The sequence below is a fragment of the Poecilia mexicana genome, unplaced genomic scaffold (assembly GCF_051168715.1).
Source record: "Poecilia mexicana isolate PSO_F unplaced genomic scaffold, ASM5116871v1 scaffold_22, whole genome shotgun sequence".
Classification (NCBI taxonomy): Eukaryota; Metazoa; Chordata; class Actinopteri; order Cyprinodontiformes; family Poeciliidae; genus Poecilia; species Poecilia mexicana.
The window spans coordinates 10,935,721-10,957,347 of NW_028263391.1; the positions used below are offsets into that span (position 1 = coordinate 10,935,721).

At 37.1% G+C, this 21,627-nt stretch overlaps 1 protein-coding gene across 1 annotated transcript in view; it reads right to left on the reverse strand.

Annotated features, from left to right (window-relative positions):
• Positions 1-21,627, reverse strand: part of aqr (aquarius intron-binding spliceosomal factor) — a 45,667-nt gene that overhangs the window by 18,922 nt on the left and 5,118 nt on the right. Inside the window, exons 12-27 of the mRNA XM_014971710.2 lie at positions 20,155-20,271; positions 19,361-19,474; positions 19,101-19,204; positions 15,653-15,755; positions 14,620-14,740; positions 14,224-14,365; positions 13,734-13,912; positions 13,164-13,331; positions 10,724-10,893; positions 10,089-10,330; positions 9,787-9,936; positions 8,644-8,713; positions 7,102-7,212; positions 6,620-6,729; positions 3,907-4,042; positions 1,233-1,442 (exon numbers count right to left, since the gene is read on the reverse strand). Of these exons, the coding sequence (XP_014827196.2) occupies positions 1,233-1,442; positions 3,907-4,042; positions 6,620-6,729; positions 7,102-7,212; positions 8,644-8,713; positions 9,787-9,936; positions 10,089-10,330; positions 10,724-10,893; positions 13,164-13,331; positions 13,734-13,912; positions 14,224-14,365; positions 14,620-14,740; positions 15,653-15,755; positions 19,101-19,204; positions 19,361-19,474; positions 20,155-20,271 (2,247 nt within the window). The remainder of the gene's footprint in view (positions 1-1,232; positions 1,443-3,906; positions 4,043-6,619; positions 6,730-7,101; positions 7,213-8,643; positions 8,714-9,786; positions 9,937-10,088; positions 10,331-10,723; positions 10,894-13,163; positions 13,332-13,733; positions 13,913-14,223; positions 14,366-14,619; positions 14,741-15,652; positions 15,756-19,100; positions 19,205-19,360; positions 19,475-20,154; positions 20,272-21,627) is intronic.

Consider the following 21,627-nt stretch of genomic DNA (forward strand, 5'->3'; position numbering starts at 1 on the left):
TTACCTCCGGCAAATAACTTTCTTTATTGCTTTTTGGAAACCATCTAGGTGTTCCAATAAATCAGAAAGGTTTTCAGTTATTCTACGGAAGTAGGTGATAAGCTAGGGGGGGGGAGAACGGTAACACTTATTCCAGTATGCGTTGCAATGTGTGAATTAGTATGAAAACAAGTGCAAAGCAACTGAGGGAGCCATTATTATTATTATTATTATTATTATTATTATTATTGTTTTGATGGTTATTTTTTTAGATTCCCAAACATAGTTATCAAAGTACAAAAATATTGCTGAGCAATCTGCTTAGATAATCATGAATAAGTGAAGCAATGAACAGAACTATAGCACAAAAGCGCTGCAGAGGCTTTGTCTTACTAGTCACCAGTAATCGACAGCATATACAGATAAGAAAATCACCACGTTATGCATGGGACAATGTGCAGCATTTGGACCCCCAGCTAATAGCTTAGGAAAAGAACCAAATGCAGCTGGCAAAGCTTTTGCGTTTGAACAAAAAGAACAAGAAAGAAAAATGTTGGTCACATATGTGCAGGAGCAAGTAGAAGTATTCGTACACCCTGAACTTTTACACATATTTCGTTACAAACACTGATTTGAATATATTTTAGTTTAATTTGATATGAAAGACAAAGTAGTGTACAATCGTGCAGCTTCATCATAGATAGGAAAAAAATCATAGATAGTTTTGTAAACCTTTTCCACATAAAATCTGATAAGTGCGGCATGCATTTGTATTCAGGCAGCCTCCGTGAATACACGCTTCACAGCAGTCACGGCTAAAAGTCTTTACGTGGCTCTACCACTTTTGATCAGATCTGGACTTTGACTGGGCCACTTAGACATATGATTATGCTTTGATCTAAACAACACAAATTTATACTGTATTTTTCAAGAGGAACCATAACACATATGCAAGTTGCTCTCTTACAATTTTTATTTGTAAAATACATTTATAAACTATATATAAGTATTATGCCACTTTGCAAATATGTGACGCTTCGTGTTGACCTCTCAAAATCTCAAAGATGTGCACTGAAGTTTGTGGTTGTATTGCAACAAAATGTGAAAAGGTGTGAATACTTTTGCAAGGCACTGTAGATGCAAGCTGTGATGTGTGCTCCAGAAATAGAATTACTGTTCTCAGATAACCTCTATATCTCACAGAGTTTTGCTCAGCAGTGATGAAACCAGGAAACTCTTTTAAAACGCCTCACCTCCAGCTGGGTAAATATTTTCTTGATATGGCGATAGCAGCCCTCCGCAATGTCCATGTCCTCCTCGTACGATCGGCCCTTGAATACAGGCTGCGGGGCGTTGGAAAAGTACTTGTGGAAGGGAAAGTGTGCAGCAACAGCCTCCACCTCCACCTTCTTGCCCTGTTTAGGTTTGACTTTGCTCATGTACTGCTCCCAGCGTGATATCACCTGTAGAGAGGAGAAAAATTGGAAACATTTTTTTTGAAAAGCCTCCAGGTTTGATCACTTTTTGATGCTCACCAGCACACAAATGTGCAGACACTTGCAGGGCTTTTGTTTGTGGAAATTAGTGCCTACGATTCTGCCTTTCTTAGTCATCGTGGTGTTGCATAAAAGAGCACAAAAGTGAACAAATGAGAACAGATAGTCTCCTTTTAACAAGGCTTTCCCGCTGAGAAACTAATAAAGCAGCTTCAACCTAACAGCAGGCTGTTCTATAAATAGTCCGATAAATAAAAAAATAAAAATAAAAATGGAGAGAGTTTTGCTTCAGAGAGGCACCTTGGTGATTTAACTGGATGCATCTGTCTGTATAAATAATTGCGATCACAATGGAAACATCTAAATACACACCATATTGTTAGGGGTTATAAACAAGTGCTGAGCTGATTGAGAATGGTTTACAATCTACTGAAATGCCACTTTTATTTTATTTTTACTTTAAAAGCAAAGAAAGTGTAAGCACAGTAAACCATTTTCTAACTAGCACTAATTACTACAGAAGCAAAACAATAGAGAAACACCAGGACTGTAACAAGTGTATAAATTAGGGCTGAAACGATTCCTCGAATGATTCGAGTACCTCGATTACTAAAATTCCTCGAGGAAAATTTACCTGCCTCGAAGCTTCGTTAATTTATGTTTTTTTAGTTAGCGCACCGTGTTCCGGCCGGGACTTCATTTGCGTTGCGCGGAGCTCTCACTTCCGCCTCTGAGTTGTTGACAAAAGCTAAGTCTCAGCGGCATAAAGTCCAATCTTCAAGATTGGCCCGTGGGGATTTTATTGATTGATGATAATGCCCGACTTTTTATCGTTTTTGGGGAACCAATAAGCATCCTTAAAATGACTGGGGGAATTCAAACCCAAAGCGTGACAGGTTAGGTGGCAAGGTGAGTTTAATTAATCTATTAAACTCACTGAAGATGAATACATAAACTAAAAGCTGGATTGTAGACATTTTTTATAAGCATATTTGTGAGCCTGCCTCTTTGTTATTAAATTCAATATAATTTCAGATTTTTCTATAACTTTTCTTCTGGTTAACTTAGAAAGTGAGCTATTATTGTTACAGGTTAGTTTTCTAAACTACAAAAAAGCAACTGTTAGGGATGCTCAAATATGAAAAATTGGACTGATATTGATATCTGATAGTAACACCGGTATTATGCCAGATTTACCAGTATTTCATTTTATAATTTTTTTTATCCGATTACTCGATTAATCGTAAGAATAATCGATAGATTACTCGATTACTAAAATATTCGTTTACAACAGCCCTAGTATAAATACGTAAGTACAAGGGGAAATCATTGTGACTTGGTGAAAATAACACCAGAAAAATAAAACAAGAGCTGAGGGATCAAATACAAAATTTAATAGCAAGGCATTCTCAGACTTGACTAAGATTGACCCTCTCATGACCTCCATGACTGTTTGAGCCCAGCTGGATTCTGGCCAATCTTGAGGCCCTAACACGAGTGTGAAGGCAATCATAAAAGTTCTGTACTCTCAGTGCTCTGCAAATAGTTATTTCACGTTTGCTTTTCCAGGCATCCAACAGCATAAGGCCACAGCTCTGAGTATCATGGTGGGACTGAGATGTTTCCTCATGATCTCTGTGATTTCACACTCTCTCTGCAGAGAACATCCAAGTTCCAGCTTATTTACAAATGTCAGAGTACGGCGTTAGTCTGGTGTGCAGCGGCTTATATAATATAGGTAGAAATTAAATTATCAAAATAAAAAATACTTTCTCCTAAAGCAAGGGCTCAACATTACTGTGACATGATAGGACAAGTAAGGCAAACTGAATATTTTGGTTTTAGAATAAACCGAAATGAAGTTTACAAGTTCCCAATAAAAACTGCACTCACAGTTCAAAATAAATCATGTCTATGCCAGAACTTATCTTGTACAAAATATGAGTGAAAATAAATAGTTTAAAATTCCAGTTATTTTGGAGTCTGAGTATGTGCAGCACAGCACAGGGAGTACAGCTCAATAACTCTACAATATTTACAACTCCATAGAGTTGAGAGAAATAAAGCTTCTATTATGTTAGGAGTCAATTGTTATAAGATTTCTGAGAAAAAGGACAAAGGTGCATTCAAATAAATTCATCAAAAATCTCTCTGGAGTCTTTGTTGCTCTGTAGCTCAATAACATAATCCAACACAAATTTGAAAGATATTTAGCTGGTTGCTGGAGAACAGAAGAAAGAAACTGAAAACAAACAAAAGTAAATAAATAAATAAATAAATTTGGACCTCTGAAAAAGATTGCTAAACTTGTAGTCAAAAATAAATATCGTTTGGGAAACGAAACTATTCAGCTGCTTGGACAATTAGTGCCAAATGAGTTAATGTTTCTCTTTGAGATGCCACAAGCACTCATTCCTAAGGTTATTTTTACCTGATAGAGGTAGAAGTGCCCTGCAGTCTCACAGGTGTATGACACGTCTCCTGGGACGTCCAAGCTCTCCTGTAATCTTCCCACCTCTCTGAGGAGCTCCAGTCTTCTAGCGAGGACATAGTTGACTCTGCCATATCTGTAGAAAAATGCAACATGATTAATATTTGTTGATTTTCAGAATTGTATTAGACTGTTCTATTTTAACAGAATAAAGCAAGGGCCTTGTTAATTTGAAATCAAAATTAACATGTAAAATTATTCCGAAATGTACAGAATAATCAGCCTTTAAGCAAATATTTGGTTCTGTTGTTATTACCGACTTCTTTGTAAGGATCTGTTAAAATGCTGGATATGTTAATTATATGTTAACGTGATTAAGATATTACAGCATTCATTTCTATTTGATTAATCCATGCATCTTTTTGTGCAGCTAGACTTTTCTGAAAAGCAATGAGCCATCTCAGACACACACAGAGGAAAACGGCAGGGTCGTTAGGGTGAGATTAGAGGTGAGCGCTATTTTTAGACCATCTTCAAAGATCATCAGTCAGCAAATGACACAAAGAGGATCATACAGACCTGCCTGTTTGGGAAGAATTAAATAAAATAAAAAAAGGAAAGTGAAGATAAATGTGACAAATCAGACCTATTTTCTAGATCTTAAAAACCCCAAACATTATTTGCTTTTATCTGCCTTTAAATCTCAATAAAACCAAGAATATTTACCATGGATTGCAAGAGTTTGTAGTTTCCCCTTTGGCAGGCACTAAGTGTAGCTTTGCCATCCATTTTTTATTTTACCTTGTAGAAAGTGTTAATTAAAACCCTCTGGCTCTCTCTAGCTGGTGTCAGCGGAGTGGAAGAAGTGTGGAGTCTGCATGTTGGGAGGCAGCAAGGCACAGGGAACATGTTGGATGTGGCTCACTATAGCTCTTTCTTTAGCATTTATGTTTTTGCATAATTTAAAAAATGCTAGTGACTGCTTTCGTGGCAAGATCCCAGTTCACATACAGGACTGAGTACAACAAGCAGAAATACCAGGGACATGCATGAGAGACACAGAAATCCCCCCACCGTTCTTCATAGGAACTCTAACGGAACATAATTACTTGGGTAATTTACAATAAAGCCAGTAAGGACGCTTTAAATAGTAACACTATAGGAACTAATATTCTGTGATATGGGACTATTTATATACAAAAGAAATTGCTAAAAGAAAAAAAAAAGAGACAGGTTCTTATTTGTTCACTGATGGTGTTAAATATAGCAGCAGTCATAATGAGCTCTAAATGCTTTGAGTATCTTGAGCCAAGTCTTCCACAAGTCAGTCATGAGACTTCATAATAGATCATTCTCTATTTCACCGAGGATATGACTCACTGACCTTCAAGGCAATTCACACACAAAATTAGTCTTTACAGAGCTGCAAGCAGTAGTGGGCTTTCTAAACCGAACTTCAGTTGTTAGTTATTGGCAAAGCAAGAAGTTTGGACGAGTATGTTGTGTTATTTGCACTGGAGACAATGGTTAGGTATCAACAAGATAAAGTACATTTCAGCCTTAAGCCTGAGGCACATCTCTAGTTTAGCTTTTGGACAAAAAAGAAAAAAAAAAAAAAAACAACAGATGATCTTTATAATGACTGCATACAAAAAAACAAGACTCATTAAGACATAAAAATGCAAACAACAGAACTATAACAATAGCATAATAACATCTCTCTCTCTCTATATATATATATATTTTTTTTTTTTCTTTTATATATAAAATGCTGGCGCTCAGTTATGTAAGAAGAGCTGCACTCTGCATGTTAGAATTAAAACATGTTTAATTTAAAACATGCTTCCTCATCTCAACCTAATAACCATTTTAATGATTTTTTAAAGAAAATTAGGTGCATTTATTCACGCAGTCACTTGTGAATGTATTTATTTCATTATCCCATCAAACTCTTTAATTACCTAGCAAATAAATATAAATGAAATACCCTGTCAGCAATATCCAACCTTTAATAAATAACAATCAACACAAATTGCAGTTTGTTTGACACAGTGCTTTATAATTTATTTATCTTTTTTTTTTTTTGCAAAAAACTACAATATATTAAGTGATTTTTAAAGGCAAAATTCACTCAGAGCAATTTCTGATTATTTAATAAATTATTAATCCATTTAATCTCAATTAATATGAACCATCTGTTAATATTGTGCTACAATCTCTGAAATATAGATCAGCATGAACACATTTTTAGATAAACAATTATGAAGCTACAAAAAAGGGTTTATAACTTAAACCTGGAGTCCTGCTCCAGTTCTGTGCAGTGACACAACTTGGGCTATTTTAAAAAAAAAAGATAATTATCAAAGCAGCTTTTATCATATGATGTTTCTTGCTCTCCAGCGACAGAATGCAATGGACTAATCAAACAGAGAGTGGAGGAACAATATTTTTTGATTAGTGAAAAGGCCAATGTATGCAGTAAAGCCTAATAAATTAAAACAATGTCTCCAGTTTGGCACATGAGGTTATTAGAAACTCCAGTCACTGTGGATAAATTATTAAGGACATGGGCTGCTGTTTTCTGGACTGTGAGGGACATGAATGTGAGTTTATACACATTCATGTCTATACACCATCTCTGTGTGTGTGTGTGTGTGTGTGTGTGTGTGTGCGTGTGTGTGTGTTTTTTCCACTGGTTTCTTGTTGTCCTCACCTGCTGAAGTCTTTCTCCGTCTCCAGTTCCTCCTCTCCGTGGCCCAGACGCAGAAGGTGGCGCTCATCAATGTCTAGAGCCATGATCTTTTCAAAGAGCTGGTTCAAAGCCTGGTGTAGAAGAAAACATGCAAGAAGGTTCATTTTGTAAGTATTTGATGTTCATTTTAAGCTAATTAGATATATATTAACATTGGTATAAAGTTGGGTTCTACAGGGAATAAATACAGGAGGAGGATTATTATCGAGCTATGTTTCTGACGGATAAGGTTCCTTCTGGTAAGCATTCACTGGTGTAAAACAAGAGCAGATTACTTTATGATTTAATACTTAAGGGGAGGGCTGTGGCACAAAGGAGCTTAAGTTTTTCCTTCATGGTATAAATGTGACTGTTGCCTTATTAAGCTGCGAATTCTCCAGACACTTATTTCAGCAGTGTTTGCAAAACCGTTTTTCCGTGTCTCTGAGTTTGAGTGTGCTGACCTGATTGGAGTGAGTCACTATGAGAGTCCTTTGCTCAGGAAAATTGTGATAGAGGTTTGAGATGATCTGAACAGCCACGTCAGTCTTTCCAGTGCCCGGCGGTCCCACAACCTGCGGGCAAACAGGAATAAGGCAGTTATGTAGAAAGGAATTAATAACGGGCAGACAAGAAGACATAAAAAGGTACAATAGGGAAAAAGCAGAGTATGCATTTCCATAATGGGACTCATAAGTTTTCAGTCCTTTTCTACGATATGCACACAAAATTAACAAGGACTAAATAGAAGCATCTTTCTATCTTTCTACAGATGTCAGGCCTGAATCTTTGGACAAATAGGTGGATGGACAGATCAATACGCTATTAAAAGGAACGAACGGATAAATGGAGAAAGGGATTGTTGAACAAATAGACAAATGGATGCACGGTTAGACGGATGGACAAATAGACATTTGGAGATAATGAATGGACAAATGGATGACCAGACATTTAGACGACTAAACAGACGGATGGACAATGGGATGCAGTATAGATTGGGGAAATGTAAAAGATTCTTCCATACTTATTGATACCTGGAAAACACTGAGGTCAAATTCAACATTTCCCCTGACCTGTCCATATTGTGTAGGGAATCCTCAGTTAGATCCAAAAATATATTTTGACAACTTGATTTTTAAGCATTTTACAACAACAAGATTTGTGGTTCAATGAAGTGAAGCTCGAATGGAGGCAGTGCATTACGGTGGAAACAAGTTATTTTGAACGCACATGCAGGTAAGGACAGAGAGCCAGTGGGGGGAATAAATTACACTTCCAGTCTTTCTGTTATACTTACTATGTAAATACTGCTGCCACTTCACTACTGAGCTCAAGCTAACATGATAATAACCCCGAGCTCTATTTACTCAACTAACAAGAAGAGGGCGATGTGGTTATATCTAATGCACTAAATGCATATTCATGAAACAGGTTGGTTTTAGCATGAGTCTCTCAGGTGAGTAAGCTCTGCTAAAAATAGTAAGCACAATTACATGTGCATACATAAATCTGCACATAATCAGCTGGTTGGTTTCCCTACATGAAAGCCAGTGAAACAAGGTGGTATAGGGTGCTTGTTCTAATGAATATGGTGTAAACCAAGAAGGAAGGTTAGAAGAGGACAGATCAAGATAATGGCATGCACCAAAGCTGCCTTATGACCCTGATGAGAGCTTTCAGTCACCACAGAGGAACATGGTACACCACTCTTCATATCTAAACACCAGGCTGGGGTTAAACACTGGTGAGTATGGGAATAAGTTGAGGAATCCATAGTTTCATTGTTATTTTGTTTTATGTTGACCATTTTATTACCCGAGAATTCTCACTGCAGAAATTTGTATTTTTATTTATTTATGTTTGTTCCTGCAAAGACAACCTTATTACCATTATTCACCATATATTTGTGCTAAACTTTATCTTATGCATCATAGACAAGAAATCTCAGCAAAAAAAACAAAACAACAAAAAAAAAAAACAAAAAAACAAAAAAAAACAATTCTTACCATTGTTAGTCCTGGCTGCATCCCGGCTCGAATGGCTTCAATCTGAGTCGGTGTGAACTGAATCGTATTCCTGTAAGAATTTTACAGTTCGGATGTTAATAATCCTGATGACATGTTTATATGTTTTATGCTTCATCTGTCAATTTTCAAGATCACATTAAAGTATCACTACAAAAAAACTATGCTGCAGAGAGAAGCCTGCATGACATAGCTCACAATGGCAAGTGTCTTATGGCTGCAGTAGTCATTTTGTAGAAATGTAAAAAAAAAAAAAAAAAGTCCATAATAATTTGAACATATTTATATCTATTTGAAGATGTATATATGTCACATTCAATAAACCAGTTAAAACATATATACAAGGCTTAAAAACAATTAAAGAAACATATTGAAAACACATCAGATGTTCTTGGGGAAAACATCATGTCATATTTATACTGATATGGACTGGCTTATGTGTTAGGAACATATGGTAACCACAAAATTAAACTTAACCTACAGAACTCAAAGATAACTCAGAAATCCTTCTGAGGAAAAGATGAAGTGAGCTAGTTTATTTTGCCAAATTGTATTTGCAGAAATTTAGAGTGGTCCTCAGCAATGAGAACAAACCCAATGTGCTTGAAAACTTTCGTCAAAACCGGGTGTGCTGCGAATGAGACTACAGCTGGTGTCCTGGATAATGGACTTCCAGATCTGGATCAGGGCATTAATGAGTTCCTGGAAAGTCCGAGGAGCAACCTGGCAATCAGATGGACTAGAGGTGTTCCAGGGGATTTAGGTCAGGCAAACACGGGTTCTGGTCAATGATATCCTCCAGAAACTCCCTCCATTGTTACCGCGTGAGGCTGGGCATAGTTCTGGAACCAAGAGGAACCCTGGACCTAACTCTACCATCATAAGGTCAGACATGGGATTTCTTCTTTATAACGGATCCATGAATGTGTCACCCCAGACCATGAGTGACCCACCGTCAAACCAATCATGCTCGATTGTTTCAGATTGTTTTTGACTGTTACATGAGCTCAAAGTTACCTTATTTTCATCTGTAAAAAGCACAGTGCATCAGCAGTGAACCAGCCATTTCTGATATTATCAAAACCAATTGGGCTACAAGAAGCCATGCAAAAAGACATCAAGCACCTTTTGGGCTGGTTGTAGGGATATGGCCCACGGTTGGGGGCGACATATGGCTCCACATTTAAGGTTTTATCTTCCTCACTGTCCTTCTCTTCTTCATCAGCCTTTCTCTTCTTTCCTTTGTCTTTTGTGGTTGAGATGGGAAACTTGATTCTGGGAAGCAATGGCAGAGGTTATTATCATAAATTGTAAATAAATTATATATAATGTAGAATTCCATAAACTAAATCAGATGTATTTAGAAGGTAAATAATGGTAATAGTTATATAAACATGCATTAAATTATTATTTTTTTTTATTTCTACCTGAAAGGAGGAACTTGGAGTTCAGGATTCTCCTCCAGAACCTTTATGGTGTAGCCAGGAAAACACGACCGCAAGTGGTCCAGAGACAGGAAGGTGTCGTTGAAGTCCAATGTGGAGATCTGATTGGGCATCTTGGAGTAGTGGGCGCTGCCCGGGTCACCGTAGCCAAGGATAATGTCATGAAGCCAGTCAGGCACAACACATTCTGTGTTCATCAGGTGCCTGATTGTCTCCAGAACCGCCTGAAACACAAATTAAAACAGATTGAAGCAAATCAGAAAGAAAAAACAAAAAACAGTCATCTCTCTAGAGGTGGTTTAGCAGAATAATGATATCTGACGAGGGCTAAGTTAACATGAGGTAATTTTAAGGCAGCAAATTATGTTTTGACAAGCTACTAATTTTCTAAAAATGTGACCATTAAATACAAACAGTAGATTTGTTCTCATTTTTATCTAAATTTCCCAATTTCTCAATTCTTTTTGGACAATTTTTAAAGTATATATAGAAAAGCTTGCATTGATCTGATATAAATAAAAATAAAATGGCTCTTTGCATGACTACTAGTATAAAGTGAGTCAGAGACTAATGGCAAAATTCAAAAGCAAAATTATCTTCAGCTTTTTAGTCTTTACCTTGAAATTGTTCTCTTTGGGTTTGCGTCTCATGATGATGTTGAAGGTCTCATATGGGTCTTCAGTTCCACTCTGAATGCTGCTGGTCATGTCCTGCTGATACTGGTTCGGGTCGAGCCAAACACGAAAAGTTCTGCTGTCCCCACGTAGCTTGGGTTTGGGTTCAGGTCCTGGTTCAAGAGGGAGAAAGAAGAAATCATGTTTTTCACAATTAATACAAATGCATGCTACATTTTGCACATCCTTATCAGAAAAAAAAATAAAAAATGAAACCCATGCACCATTTTACTTCCATGTGACAATTATGTACTACTTTGTGTTTACCACAAAAACCCTATTAAAATATCTTTAAATATGTGCTTTTAATGTACCAAAATCTACGCACAGTACAGGATTGAAATAATGTTATAAATATGAACTTTTATTTGCAGTTATTAAAATGATCAGAATAAAAACCGGTCAATTATTCATCAACACAAAAAACATGCTTCTCACGTTTCTCTCAAAACAGTATAACATCTTCAACTGGACAGGACAGTCAATGATAACTTAAAAAAAAGCAGATCTTATTTTGTTTACTCATACCTAACTTAACCCTTCAGCAAATGCTCAGTGATTTATGTGACATGGACACACTATGCAGCTAACCACAGAGCCACTTACCCCTGGTGGGGATCTGAAAGTTTAAGCAAGCCCACTCCGGCAGGACATGTCTCCTGGCATTGTGTCTACTTAGAAAACCCTTCCTTCTCCATATTTGATCAAAGCAGATGAGACAGGATAGGGAAAAGGGTGCTTCGACAAAGGAACACATGCTCCAAGGGAAGACTAAGAAGATGCTTGGAGGGCAAGTTGGGTGAAGCTGCAGAAGCAAACCACTTCAAAGAGGAGTACAGCAGGTAGCAATTTACTACTCAAGTAATTGTTAGATCTGTCAATAAGTATTACTTTTTTTTTTTTGGAAATATGCTTTATTCATAATTATGTAGAATGTTTTCACTATTTTATGTTTTTATGCTTTATACCAACAGGTTAAAAACACAAATAAGCTAATTTTCTTTAACTTTTCTGGGTTACCATTACTTGGAGTACTCCCTATTTAACCCAGAAAATGATTATTTTAGTTTATGAGTAATATCAGAAATTGTGGAGTACACAATTTAGATCAACATTATACAGCCCAGAAATGGAATCAGAATTAAAATTAGAATAACTACGAACTTGGAATCCAGAAATACTTAACAGGAACAGTCACTGTTTAGTTTATACTTTACTTTAAACACAGAAAAGGATTTAGAACAAACTTAGAATTGTGGAGTACTCACTTTAACCCAGAAAAGGAATTAGATCAATCACTCTTTAGCTTATGTTATCAGAAACTGTAGAGTACTCACTATTTAGAAATAGAATTAGATACTTAGCAACCCTGAACAGGAGCACCTAGTTTACATACTTTAGAACAACATTAGATTAGTTTTCTTTCCTCTTTTTTCTTTCCTTTGGTTTGTTATTTTATTGTATTTCCTTTTAACTCATGTAAAGCACTTTGAATTGCCTAGTTGCTGAAAATGTGCTATATAAATAAAATTACCTCACCTTACTTTTAGGTACTTTCAGTACTAAATACTTGTACTTCTTAAATGGCAGCCATTTAAGAATTTATTGGCGCTTTTCATATTTCAAAAAGCACAAAGAAATCGAAATGATTCAGATTATATTTAGTGTTGTAAAATTTGTTTTACTAATGACATGTTTCAATTTCAGATGAAGGAGGGATGAATTTGTAGACTGTACTGATAATGATGTTTGGGAGTGGTCAGAAAGCATGCAGGGAATGCATTTCAAAACGGGTATTTTAATGGCACCAACTTCTTATTGCAACACATTTATACTCTAATTTAGAAAAACATTTGTCAGAACAACAATTTACTGATTTGTAAAACTTAAATGTGCAGCACTTATGTAAGAACATTACAGAAATGTTTTTTTATAAACAATGAAAAACAGGAAAAAAAGCTAAAAAACTTTAATATGTTTAATTTAGAGAATAAAGGGTGATTCAGTTGCACCAGTTGCACTGAAATAAAACTAAGCAGCATAAAATAAAGACTTTATCACCCGCAAGCTGGTCCTACAGCTGAGAAAACAATCTATGGTAAAATATATTACAACTGGGAAAAGCGTTGCAGATCTAAGAAGAGCTTACTGATTACTTTCTGCAGTAAAAGCTCCTGAAAAATTAGGCAGAACTGAGGGTTGTTATTGATCTAAAGTTGATGAAATGTAAACAGTAACATACAACGTCTAAATTAAAATTCTACCATAAAAACACACATCTGACCGGTCCTGGGGATTTGCTTGTAGCAATAAACACTGTGGGTAACCTGGTTAAATGTCTCATGGCTTTCGGGTGTGTTTTCACAGATTATTGCAACTTTACCTTCTTCAATGACACGGCCCTTTTCATCCAGCATACCCTGGACCTCGCAGCCTCTCACGTACACCAGGCCAGTCTGGTCCAAAAAGGGCTGACGTCGGTCGAAGCGAGTGCCGTAGAGCAACATGGGGCGCACCGTGATCAGAAAGCAAACGTCGTGCTTTCGCAGACCTGCAAAGAGGGAAAACAGAGAAGGAGAATTATTAGAGAGAACGGGAAAATTAAAACTTAAATTTAAACATGTTTTTTTTGTTTTGTTTTTTTTTTAGGTTTACAGCAACAAATAAAAGATGAAGTTTATGTGGGTCTAGAGACTTAATCTAATACGTACATGTTCATACAACCATTTCACTCATCTAAGTACATTGTTCCAAAAATTACCTCGAAGTTATAAGAATACCTTCTGCAGAATTAACACCTCTGGAAGAGAACCGCTTTAATAAAATCAAACAATACAATACACCTGTTATCTATTTATTTTAAGAAATGCTTAAAATGCTTAAGAAACACATGGCAGAAATTTTCCATAAAAAATGTAAAAAGCACTTAAGTTGGATCACAGTCAGTTTTTACCTTCCCATTCTTGTTTGATGTGATCTTGGACATTGAGGTTGATTGTGACGTCAGCCCGTACACGAGCGGGCCAGCTCTCTCCAATGTTGGGCTTGGCAACTTCAACGATGGAAAAAGTAGTGATAGTCTGAGCCATCCGAGCCCAGCCCCCAAACACCACACCGCCATATTCTGACTGCCTGTGTGAACAGAAAGACAGGGGTCACCACAGGTGCTGAAGGCTGGTTAGAATTGGAAATCAGTTTGATCTAAGGCAACTCATGACTCTACAGCTTACTTCTTTAGTTCTGGTAAAACACAGAGCAGGTTGCTGCATCACTTTACGTACTTCAATTACTTTTAAAGTTAGGCACTGGGTTTCTAAATGCCTCAATGTGGAAAAGAAATTATGATCTGCCACTATGTTTCAATGTTATGGCATCTACAGACAGGAACAGACATGCTAGTATCGATCCGTGTTTTACCTGCTGTTCTGAATCAGTTTACCCACCATGGTTTCATTCTCCACACCACGTCTTCAATGTCCTGTCTGATCTCATATGTGGACTCCAGACGAAAGAGGTTAAAGTTCCTCAAAAGGTAGTCGTGAAGCGTCAGGAACTGGAGATTCAGCTTCGGTAGCGCCAAGCAACCTATGAAGGTCAACAAGTCAAACAATAAACATGAGCAAAAACAAGGGATTTAGCAAGGATTTTGAGTAAATTATGCCGATTTTTTTTTATTTTTTATTGTGTCACCTCTAAATAAACAGGATTAAAACAGAAAAAGGTGCCAAAGCCCTGCAGGCACAGCACTTCACATAAAGCACAATACAATATGTGGGTGTAAAGACACTAACCGTACATAGCGCATTAATGAAATCCCAGTTCACACATATTTTTCCTACCTTCGCCTGAGTAATACTCCGTTGGGACGATGTTTTCATCCCAGATTATCTTCTCTGTGGGATAAAGGGGCATCTGGTTCAACTGCTCAATCTGAGAGATTCTGCGCTCATGGCGAGACACCTATGGGTGATTGAGATAAAACGTAGACAGAAAGTCAAGGTTACTAATGTAAGAAAAAATTCTGCTGCTGCCTTAGCTCCATGTGTATTACCTTCATTATATCTAGAAAACTTAGAAAACACCTGGTGATATTTCACTTTTAAGGTGCAAAGGTGGTAGATTAAACAAAGATACATGAAAATAACATTTTTTTCCATGTTATTTTTATCTATTTATTTATTTCGAACATGATAGAAGTATAAAAATCACACACATGAACAAGGAATGCAAAAGACACATATTTGTCTACCACAATAATCTTAACATGTTTGAAAAAGAGTAGGAAGAGGTAAGAAACTTATGAACTCCTACTCCACAAACTGGCACCATATTCTCAGATGGACCCTCATTATTAAATCAAATAAAAAAAATAAACCTAGGTTAATTAATTTTCCAATTTATCTGGGTTTAAATATGTCTAAATATATGCATCAGTACACACACACTCATATGCGTTAGCCTCAATTTACATACACATTAGTGCTATTTCTCACCCATATTTCTATATCTTGAGAAAATTATCTTCTTATATTTCCTTTTAAATTGTATTAAATTTTAACTTTGTCTTAACTCCTCATTTAACTTGTTCCAAAATTTTACACCATGAATTGAAATACAATGTGTTAAAAAAACTATTGCCATCCGATCAGTTAGTTAGGCAACCAACACTGATAATATCAACTTAAAAGTGTAATTAACTTAAAATCATAAAATAAACTAAATAGATGCTTTTCAGGAAAAAAAAAGACCTACTTCTTGCAAAAGTGACATTTTTCTCTTCAGTTTTAAATATTTAAAGTAACACACATTTACTACAGCAGTTCAAATGATGATGTTCTCACTCAGACAACATCTTAAAACACTGAAACCTACCATCATCTCCAGGAGAAATTCTTTCTCAATGGTTGTATCTTGGCCTTCAGGCAGCTCAGGCAGCAGACACAGGTATGAGGCCACCCGGTGGAGCATATTGGGACTGCAGAGAAACAGAAAAACAATTGGTTACTCAGTGAAAAAATGAAAACCAGAAAAAAGAAAATATTCCTGTGGTATTAATTTAGCCGACACTCATCCAGAGTATGCAGGATTGAAATCAGATATTAGCTGACTGGAGTATTGAGATAACGGTTTTTGGCAATGACTGAAATGATGACGATTCAGAGGAACGACAGGGACAACATGGTTTTTACCCACATCCGATAGATATAAAACAATTTGATGCTTCTGCATATCTATGAAGAAAAATCAGTCTCTCTAGCACTTTTTGAAACTACATTCCTGATAGACAAACGTTTAAAATGTATGTGTGACAATACACAGCCTTATCAAATAACTCATGCTTATTAGCACTGCGGCACAAAGCAATTTCTCTGTTTGGTTTGAGACAGCCTTTCTGCACCGTCAGCATGTGCGCTAAGGGCCGAGGGCGCACTCAGAGACAGGATTAGGAAAACCACAGCCCATCTCAGTCTCAGAAAGCTGAGGCGCGGCTCTTTGCATGCAGACCCGTTTTAATCAGCCTTCCACACTGTGACACAGGCAGACTCTGGTGAACAGCGAAGGACAGGACCTGGACACGTTGTGACAGGCCTGGACAGCCACACGTGGCACTAAGCAACTGCGACCGTGTGTGCGCACCCCCCACTCTTGAGCAGCAGGGTGGCAATTTTGCCAATGTTGCACTTTGGTGGCCCATTGAATGACCTGGCATGGCTAGTCTGGAAGTTCCTTCCCTCAGCAACAAGATAACGTTGGTACAATAAGTCATTCGGGGTAAGAGAGATGACTGGATCAGGTCCCGACTGACAGCGGAGACTCTGACAGGGTAGAGTGGGGACATTTTAAGAACAAGGTAGAGTGGGGACAAATCAGGAAGTTTTCAATAGTAAACTGGAAAAGTATTTGATGACCTCCCTTTAATCTAATTATCATGTCATTTTCACATCTGTAGAAGATATCACGTTATTACGATACAATCACTAACCTGTACAAACCTGGGAAATATGCATGTTGTATTAACTTAATATTAACTTAATATTGTTTAAATGTGAAAATATACTGTAATAACATCAGAAAGCATTTTCGGTGTAATAAAATGTTCATGTTCATGTGTTTTTCTTTTGCTCGGGTGGTAGCTCTACGCTTTAATACAAATGCACCAAACACTTTCCTGATTCTTCTACTTTGAGTTGTTCTATAAAATGCAACAAGGTTTGTTATTGTGATGAGGCAAAATGCGAAAAGGTTTAAAAGTGTATGACTACTTTGCAAGGCCTTGTAAGTTTGATAATTTTTTTTGAGTTGAGTAAAATAAATGTCTCAGTATTTTGTCACTTTACTAAGACAATGTTGTATTTAGCTAGCAAAGGAGGGTTAGGATTCAGTAAATACACCAGTTTGAGGAAAACAATCACAAGTACAGACGTATTCCTTTGAGAACAAATACTGCTGCCACTGTATTTCATCATGTAGTTAACTTCTCTTCTTTGCCTACGATGCATTTGCCATATTTGAAAGAACTGACAGTGCGTCTTCATGCAGACAGACTGGTGGGAGTGATTAAAAGTGTGGGCAGGCGGTGCAATAATGATGCATTTGTTGTGTGTGAGGCACTTAGCGGATAAATTCAGAGTGGTGGTTGACTGGGAGCTTAGCCTGTGATTAGCACAGCTGGAATAAACTGGCATTTGGATGAGACGTTTGGGCGAAAACTGCATGGCTAAATGTGATCGCCACATTTAGAGTTACTCAACGGTTTCTTCAGTGGCAGCTAGGAAAGCCGTGGAAAATGCAGCCTGTTCAATTTTCAAAACCCAAATTCTGGGAGGAGGAAAAAAAAAGTTTTTACTAACATGTGAAATGGTTCCCCCTGTTTAATGATATTATAGGGTTAAAGTACAGTGACAACATGCACTCAGGGAACTTACAATGTCAAAACACATACATCTAATGAGCTTTTGCAGATCAGCAGCATATGATTATGCAGTTATGTATACCTGAAGTTAATCTAGATTCTCACAGCCTCTCAGACAAAGGACTGTTCATCAAAGTGAGGGTGGTCTTTGGCTATTTGGCAAGCTAATATGATCTGACAAACACAGCTGTTCAAAGAGTTTATTCTCAAGCCGCTGCAAATCGATTAAATTAATGAGGCGTGCCTCTCTGGCTTGTACCAGCTGCCTGTTCAAGGGTTCACTAGCCGCCTTTTAGCAAGAAGTCAAGCAGCAATGGCAGCTTGGCTATATTACAACACAGCGGTAACTTAACTGTAAATGTAAGGCCTGAATTTTGACTGCGACTTCTGTGATATTCTGATGAGGTAATGTTCCCGGAAACACAGGCTTTTATGGATTGTCAAGTCCTTGTCTTCATTTAATCTGGAAAATGTGTTAAAAACTTCTTTTTTTGTAGTCTAAATGTCTGGCCTAAATTTGGCCACAAAAAAGATACTAGGTGTAATTAGCTGATTTGATCAATTTTAACAATGTGTCAAGCATTTATACACTATATGTACAATTATTAGGCAAGTAAGCATTTAAACCATATTTTCAAACTCAAAATTGTATAAACTAAAAAGCAGTTTTAAGCATATTAGGTGATGTGAATTTGTATAATGAGGAAGAGTGTGGTGTAAAGAGATCACCTCTCTTTCAAAGTGTAAATAATTTAAAGTAAGCTTAAATTGCACAGGCAAAAGGGGCCATAAATCATATCTAACAGACCATGAAAAAAGCTGTTCAGAGAGACGCAACCTTTTTAAATTGCCAAAATGTTTTGCCGTGATCAAAGAACCACAAAACGGGGGGGGGGGGGATCCTCACAGACTGGTTTGTTGCAAGAAACGTGTTGAGAAAAGCTAGAAATTAAGTGCCAAACATTTGAGAAAAATCAAACGTGGAACTGTCATGTTCCAGAACTACAAGCTATCTGGACTTCCAAGGAGAAAAGTGTGTTCAGTTCTCAGAGATATGGCCAGTGCAGGGAAGATTCAAACCAGCTCAACACTAAACAACATCCCACATTGAGACCGGTGAGATAAGGGAGCAAGGTGGGGGTAGGGAACTAATATCTGCTTATGTTAATAGAGATGAGCTAATTACACCTTTTCAAACTGAAGATCAACTCCCAAATCTACTGCATTATTTGGCAATGCTTTCTTTAAGCAGTTATATAGAAAAAAAACAAAATTTTTTACAAAGATGAAAAATGTTGTTGGAGAAACTTTTTGAAAACAGACACAAAAAAAAAAAAAAAAAAATGACTTAAACGTCTTTGATCTTATCTTACAAATTCTAAGTCTGAGTCACTCTTCTTTCTTTACCTGAGATGACCAAAGAGTTTGGTCAAAGACTCTCTCGTGTCCACAGAAGCAACACTGGACAATGCAAAGTCATGCAGCTCCGGGAAATGAGCAAAGGCAGCTCTCTGAAAGGAAAATGAAGTTGTGAAAAAGTAATAAAATGTTGCATAATTACACATCATCAGTGAGCAGATGTAACATATTGTGAAATATACTACCAGGAGGAATGACCCATGAAATTATCAGCAAAAGCATGCAACTGCCCTTTTTAGAGTTATTACCTGGAGTGAAGTGATTCTGTCATAGTGCAAAGTGGTCATCTCTTTCTCAGTCAAAGCATTTCCTGTCTGGTCATTGATCTCAAAGCCAGTGTAGAATTTCAGCATGTCAAGAAGCTACAATCAAAAGAGAGGATGAAACACTGAAATACTCTGTTTTGGTAGTTTGTTTGAGCCCCCCACCTGTTTTTGGTAAAGATGTGTACAAAGCCCTTAAAATAAAAAGCTACGAATACTCTGTGACTATAAAATGTCACCCTTTGCTCTAGGTCTCCAACAAAGAGCTAACGATTCAGCTGTGGAGATGTCCAGACCTAAGGTCAACACATTTATTGCATTCATTTTTCAATAATTGCTGAGGAAATTAATGGGTGTGCCAACATGGATTTTGTTGTTCATATTGATGGATAAGGTGCACACGGGTTTGTGATGATTTAAAGTGATATTACAATACAAATAAAAGTTAGAATAAAAAGTATTGAAACATCCATTGCAGTTTCATTGGTAATGGATTTAATGGCAGCGTCTCGACTTCACTGGAGCCGAAGCCCGACTGCAACACAAATAATGATTAAAAAAAAAAAAAAGCTAAGAAGGCTACTTATGACTCCCATTACATCAAGTAGTGCATTTTCTCCAAATCAGTACATAATAACTATTTAATCATATCTGTTTCCAAAATGTTCTGAATCAGGTCATGCTAAAGAAATAAAAGTTTAATTACATTTAAGGCTTTTTACACATCTTTGCATTCTCCCCCCATGTCTGTAGAGCTCAAATCTTTTCAAGTTTTGTACCTGACAGAAAAGGTGGCCCTCCTTTTCTCTTTTGGTGAGACCAGAAAGCTGGCAGTTGACCAGCAAGTGGGAGTCGTCCAGCACGGTATTGAACCAACGCCGCGTAGGAAGGAGCGCCTAGACAGACAAGTTCATGTACGTAGTCATTAAAATGGTTGTCGAGTTAGGATTAGCAAGATGGGCTAATGCTTCTTTTTTGTTTTAAGGTTGACAGAAATGAAAAAAATATCAACACTGACAGTAAGACAACAACATACACTGTCAACTCCCTTTACTCTCATTAGAATAGAGGGATAAATAAAGCTTGTTGTTGCAGGAAGAGAGGAAATAATACGACGCTATGCTTTGTGAAAACTCTGAAAATGCTTTAGGGCAACTCAGAGGAAAAGCATGGCTGATACATACAGAATCAAACTACAACTAACTGAAAAAAAAAATACCCAAGCAAGGAAGAAATAAAGGTAAATACATTAGAAACGTGAAATTCAAAAGAAACAAAACTAAAATGGAATCATCCTTTATTCATTTAAGACTGTTCTTCAGAGGTAGCAGGTGCAGCGAGTTACACCCAAAACATGAGCTGAACAGATACTTTGATATCCAGCACCGTCTTTGATCTCAACACGGTCCTTGGAGCCAGCATAACAAAATCCACACAGATCTTTTTTCCTGGGCTCTCATTTCCAGGTCATCGTTGTGCAAAGGAAGTATGGGACTCCAGGCAACCGAGTCTTTGTAAAGTGATATTGCTGAAGGACAGGGGAAGTCTGCGGAGACAGTCAGCTGGGCGGCCACTCGACGCTGCCAGGAACTGCAAGGCCAGCCTGTCAGCAAAACTCTATTCACCGCTAACGGCAGCACTAATATCGGTCTTATGGGATGATGTGTCATCACCAGCCTCATTGGCAAATTTGCATTCCCAGGCCAGTTTCTTTTTATGCAAACAAATGCAATTAAATTTCACAAATGACATGACAAAACAAAGTGATTTTGTCACTGGCAGCTCTTTATCAAATTTCCAAACAGCTCATCAAACCAAATAAAATTAAAGAAAAGAAGATCTCAAAATTGCATAATAATGATAAGAAAAAACACCAGCGAACAGAACTGTAACATTAATCGTAATACCACCATATTCAGCAGATGCTACAAATTCAAAAAATGATGAGCCTGAAAGTAACTCTTCCCTTACTCGAATGAAACACTCCTGCTTCAAATACTGGAGGAAATTTTTTTTTACAAATGTTTTTCCAACTCAACATGTTAAAAACTGGCAGAAAACCAACAGATGATTGGCTGCAACTGCAGTGGAAGGTGATTCTACAAAGTATTCACTTGGAGGAGCTAAAAACTGATATCAGACCATCAAGTTTCAGCTGTAAAAATCTTATTAATTTGTGAGTGATAAGCTGTTACACTGTAAATGTTAAATAAAACATGACAGAAATGCTTGAATAGAGACATTTTGTAAGA